The following is a 5,498-nucleotide window of genomic DNA, read 5'->3' on the forward strand; positions in this document are numbered from 1 at the left end:
TGAGCTGGCCACAAGTTGTGGTAACAGTGTATTAGCTGGGGCTCAACAGCCTGCTAGTGCATCCAGGTAGCTCTGGGCTGGCTCTGACCGTGAGCAAAGGAAGATCGCATCTGTCCACAGAAGACCTCCTAAATGTGTCCATCTTGCCAAAACATGGCAAGAGGTGGGTTACGCACATGCTGAGGTGTCCCTGGAGGTGACCTTGCCTGCTGACCCCTGATGGGGAGGCAAGTGCAGCTTTGAACACAGGCCTTGACAAGGAGGGCTTGTGCTCTGCCCTGCTTAACCCCCAGCACCTCTGCAGCAGCGCATCTGAATTTGCTCTTCGGGACTGGAGTACATGCTGCCTTCTGTGCTTTCATGGTCTATTCACCAATTTAGTTAAAACTGATACCAAAGTTGGGCCACCGATGACACGTTGTTGTGGCTGAAAAATATTTGTGTGTGCGGAGGAAAAGTTTATACACTTCGTTTCAATCTCTTTTTGAAATTATGTTTAGCAGTATTTAAAACTAATGGTTAATATCCCAAACAGTACAAATAGCCACCCATAGCCATTCTTTTGAGAATTACTGGGGGATATAGTTTCAAAATGGGTGCCAGTGCTTTTCTAATCCTTTACCTCTCTTTTCCATCACCAGTGAAACAAGACTGTCCAGACTAACTGCCTTAAATCTCTTTATGTGAATTTGGGGGGGGGGGGGGGGATGCTTTAATGTCATCCTCAGCCTTACTCCTAGTGCAGCACAAATAAATTACTATTTTGAAAATCTGATACAGAACCAAGTGCTGTTAAGCCCCACTGAAAGTAAGGGATCTTTTTGGGAGGGGTCTAAAGATGCCATTTGCTAGTCCCGAAGCAGCAAGCTGAGGTAAACTAACACTTTACTGCTGCAGGAATGAATTTTTCCTGTTTATGCTTGCTGTGCTATGTGTCTTTATAAGTCTTATCTTAATTAATATATCGTAGTAATAATGAATAGCCCTTGCTAACTTTAAAAACTTGAGAAATCCGTAGTTGCTGCTGATGCATATAAATTGGTGGATTTTTCTGGTTTTATAGTATTTTGAAGTGAAAGCAGGATAATTTATACAGTCGAGGCTACTTGTGGAACTAGTTTTTGCTGCAACACTAAGAAAAGCATTCACTCGGAAATGTAAGGTGCTGATGGTTGGCATTTCTCCACCTTGCTGTGTTTGTACGGAGCATCCACACTCCCTCCACTCCCTCTGGCGTCGGCTGCGGGTGCTGGCAGCTCCACCACTGCCAAACGCCAGTCCCTGCCTTAAGTCATGTCATGAGTAACTTAGTGACTTCAGGCCTTCGATTTTTAGGTTGTAGTGCTAACATGCTGGGGGAAAAAATGGGGTTTATTGTTTTGCAGATCCTTTTAAATTAAATTGTTAGTCATAAAACAGAGCTGCATGAAGACAACTGTACAAACAAAATTGGCTTTGAGACATTCCTTTATGCTGAACTGCAGCCTTTTATAGCTTAGTGTATAATTTTACCAAGTCACTGTCACTGCCAAGTAATTTTTATGGATATGTCCACTGAATTATAATGTCATTATGCTTGTTTCCTGTATTTGAGCAGTTTTTTGAGACATATTTAAGGTAGTTGAGGGTAATTAGAAAAATTTTGCTATAGAAACATGGAGAAAACACAGTAATGCTGAAATTGCTACCTTCCGAGTTTAAAAGCATTCATCAATGTGATATGACAGAGTAACTCGGAGGCGGCGTGTAAGTGCAAGAGTAAGGATAAATGAAAGGTGTTTATCTGATAGCTATTGAAAGATCATTTTCATTAATTTTTGAGCTTTTCTTAATACTGTGTATATCTCGAACAAACTGCATGTGGAAGACTGTCACAGAGACAGAGCACCTGCCTGGCTGCAAGCGCCTTTTCCAGCACTTAGAACAGCAGAAAGCTTTCTGTGAGTTGGTTTCATGTCCCCAAGAAACCCTGGTGTGGTTAATGCTTTTGACCAATCTCAGCATTTACTAAGGACTGTTAGCCAGAAGATTACACAATGTATTTTAAGTGAAGGATTTGGTTTCAGAAAGGGAAAGGTGCTGAAGTCTTGTAAAACACCGAAACTCCCTTCAGTAAGCAAAAGTTTTCACTGAAACAAAGCATGGGCGTTTTCTGTAGCGCGTATGATGTTATTAGATTATTGAATAACTCCATCTTTGTTCAGCACATCAGGTTTTCAAACTGGTCAGGTGTATTGTACATCCTTGTGCAGAAGCACAAAAAGTCACTTAATTAGAGGCACATGCATTTTCACCAAACCTAATGAGAAGGAGAACGCCAGGACTTAGGAAACAGATCTGGAGAGCTTAGAGGCCCTGAGGGTGAGACAGACAGCAAATGGTGAAGGCGTGGTGTGGTTTGTGCTTGCCAGCGTAGCCGTACCTCATTCACCACCATTTCCCTCCCAGGAGCCGGGGAGTATGAGGGAGCTGTGCCATCTGCTCTCTGTCCTCGGGGGTCTGAGATAGCTGGTGCACAGACATTTTTCTTTCGTACGGGTGGTGCATTTTCCAAGGGAAGAAATGCTTCTTGTATACACAGACTTTTGGCTCCAGAGGTGTCCATCCCAACAGTACACACAGACAGTCTGCATCAGGTCTGCCTGTTGTAAGTCAGTAGCGTGGTGTGCAGTATATTCAGTACTCTGACATACAGGTAGATAATCAGTAATTTATCAATAGAGAATTATTTTCTTCAGAATGACAGCCAGAGCGTGGAAAGCAAAGCAGTGCTTGTTCTCTGACCCATCCTTACTTGAAAAATAGACTTCATGGGTCACCCTACATAGGTAGGGAATAATGCATGCTGTCAGATAGACCAATTAAAGACTAAATTCTGCTTTGATGCAAGTATAAATAGGGTGCAAATTTGTGAAAGTCAATGCACTTACACCCGAGGTACTTTCAAAAGTGATTGAAGTCATGATTTAATTCATTAACAGCAGATTTCTTTGGAAGCTTTTTGTGTCTAATCCCATTGTGCTTAATGCCATGGACTAGAAGGGCCTTGTCTCGATCCCTGTGGGCTTAGGGTAAGGATCAGAATGATGATTATTTTGCTCAGTGGAGGAGTTGGCCCCGGTGGCTGGGCGCTGATCTGTCTCCTGTTCCACTGGAGCCAAGAACTGAAGGTGCAGCTACAACCCCACGGCAGGCGTGCAGTGCAATGAGCAACATCTGCTTTGTGCTCATCCTTCTTGTTATGTGAAGGCCATTGCCCTGGGAAAAATATTTTTCAAGAAGCTTCTTTTGACTATTATGCTTCAACCACACGTAAATGCCTTAAAATGCTAAAAAGGCTGTTAATTTTGATTTGCAGTTTTGATTTGCCTTGTCTTTGAACAATGCACACTGTAAAGCTGCTTACAGTGATTTGCAGGATAAATGCTGGCCTCTCCAGAGGTGAAAAAGACAGAGACTGACTCTGTCCCTTGTGTCTGGCTGGACACATGTGATACCTGTAACGTAACCGGAAAATGTGTGAGATGTCAGGGAACGAAGAGAACAAATGCTCTGTAAGTGCTAAGTGTGCTCCGTGTGTCCTTACTGTGCTGTTAAAATCTGGTCAGGATCTGCTGTGGAGGCACGTCTGCTGCCGTCCCCTCCACCGGCTCTGTCAGCAGTGGACGGGGCAGCATGAGCTGGACGCTTCGGCAGTTACCCGACATGGCACTCGTGCTGTGCGTATTTCTTTCACTTTTGCTGTTTCTTTTGCAGTTTCCAAGGCAAGGCTTACAACAGACGCAGCAGCAACAACAGACAGCGGCGCTGGTCAGGCAGCTCCAGAAGCAGCTCTCTAGTAAGTGCGTGTGTGTGCATAAACATATATGCAGATTTGAATATGGAATTATCTTTCTGGAGGTGTTCTGCCTATTATATGCTTCCCTGTATACATGTAAGTAATTTACCTACTGACAGCTGCTTACCCATCCCAGGAGTGATGTAATATGAAAATTGTGGTGCTAGTGCATTCCCTGGATTTCTGTTGGTCTCCAGAGAAGCCCAAGTCACTGGGCTGCTGGCCCACTCACAATTTGTTAAAGTGTTTTCTCCCCTCACTTCCGTGGTCCTGCAAAGTCCCTGAGGAAATGAGTACCTCTTGCCTGCATTAGATAGGTATATGAGGGAATGTATTGACTGTTGTTTGCTACTGCTGTGTGAAATACAGGCATTTTCCTGTATTTCTGTAGAGTACAGTCATGAGGCACAAACAGTTCCCTTTGCTTTATCAACCAGGTAACCAGCCACAACAAGGCGTGAACCAGTACGGGCATCCTTCACACTTCTAAATCAGAGATGGAAGGGAGGCGTCATCTTACATTTGCACTGCAGAACAGAACATTCAAAATTCAATGCACTAGTTATTGCTAGAAAGCAAACTTCAGTTTTCTTCTCTTATTACTTCAATAATTATTTTTTTGTGCTGCAGTTGATGTGAGTATGTAACAAGGTGGGGGTTTTGGGTTTGGGGATTTTTTTGCGTTTACCTAGATTTAAATGTATGGACTTGTGGGCTTATTTGAAGAACGTTATTGCAGATTTTATGAATTTGGTGCTTTTTAAGTCCTGTTACTTTTAAAGAGGACAAAGAATGCTGGATTTATTTATTTGTGGGAAACACTTTTTTGGGTTTTGGGGGTTTTGGTTGATTTTTGGTTTTGGGGGGGAAGGGGTTAAGGGGTTTGCTTTTTTTTTTTTTTTTTTTTTTTTTAACTGCACTGGACCAAACTACTGAACTGAAAGGCACTTCTGATTTTGGCATAAAAGTTAATTTGTTCATTAAATGTTCACCTCTTTCTTTGTTGGTAGAACAAGCATCAATTTAAATTGTGTTTATTTGACTGTGATTTTCATATGCACTTTATAAAGTTCTTTGTTTAAAGTACCAATTTTCTCTTGCTCTCATTGTGGTAAGAAGGTGCTGAAGTGGGTTTATTGCTTGTATTAGAACTTCTTAAAGTTTATATTAAAAGCCACAATGTAACGTTAATAAACCTACTTAGAAGTAGCAGCGTTTCATATTTGGTCTTTTTAATACAAAGTTCACTGGTGATCAATTCTAACAGAGAGCGCCTGACATGGTAGCAAGGATTGAACAGCCAAAACAAGTTTTGTTCTACTCACGTAGGGAAGTCTCCAAGTCCTGGCACAGCCTCACAGGAAACGCGTCTCCGTGTCTTGCTTGATGCCTTCAGTAACAAACCTCATACCAGCTTTTTTTTTTTTTTTTTTTTTTTTTTGGTGGAAAAGCCACCAAAGTCCTTCTTGCGGTTTCCACACTGCTGTAGCTGACAGCTCGTTGTACAGAAATCTCCCTAAATGAGTTATTCCTGTTACCTCTGTCTGCTGCCAATGTTCTATGGCAAGTATTTAAAATGCTGGCTTTGAGTCTTGATAGCTGGGCAAGTTTCAGCAGTGTAATGCATTCTGTACTATCAGCTGAGTGCAAAACCACGAGT

The 5,498-nt window shown here is 42.3% G+C and overlaps 1 protein-coding gene across 1 annotated transcript in view; it reads left to right on the forward strand.

The window, feature by feature from the left end:
• Window positions 1-4,547, forward strand: part of MED12L (mediator complex subunit 12L) — a 143,844-nt gene extending 139,297 nt beyond the window's left edge. Inside the window, exons 43-44 of the mRNA XM_035890039.1 lie at window positions 3,757-3,838; window positions 4,276-4,547. Coding sequence (XP_035745932.1) covers window positions 3,757-3,838; window positions 4,276-4,328 — 135 coding nt within the window. The 3' untranslated portion in view covers window positions 4,329-4,547. The remainder of the gene's footprint in view (window positions 1-3,756; window positions 3,839-4,275) is intronic.
• The last annotated feature ends 951 nt before the right edge of the window (window positions 4,548-5,498 follow it).

The sequence above is a fragment of the Egretta garzetta genome, unplaced genomic scaffold, assembly GCF_000687185.1.
Source record: "Egretta garzetta isolate BGI_Z169 unplaced genomic scaffold, ASM68718v1 scaffold172, whole genome shotgun sequence".
Taxonomy (NCBI): domain Eukaryota; kingdom Metazoa; phylum Chordata; class Aves; order Pelecaniformes; family Ardeidae; genus Egretta; species Egretta garzetta.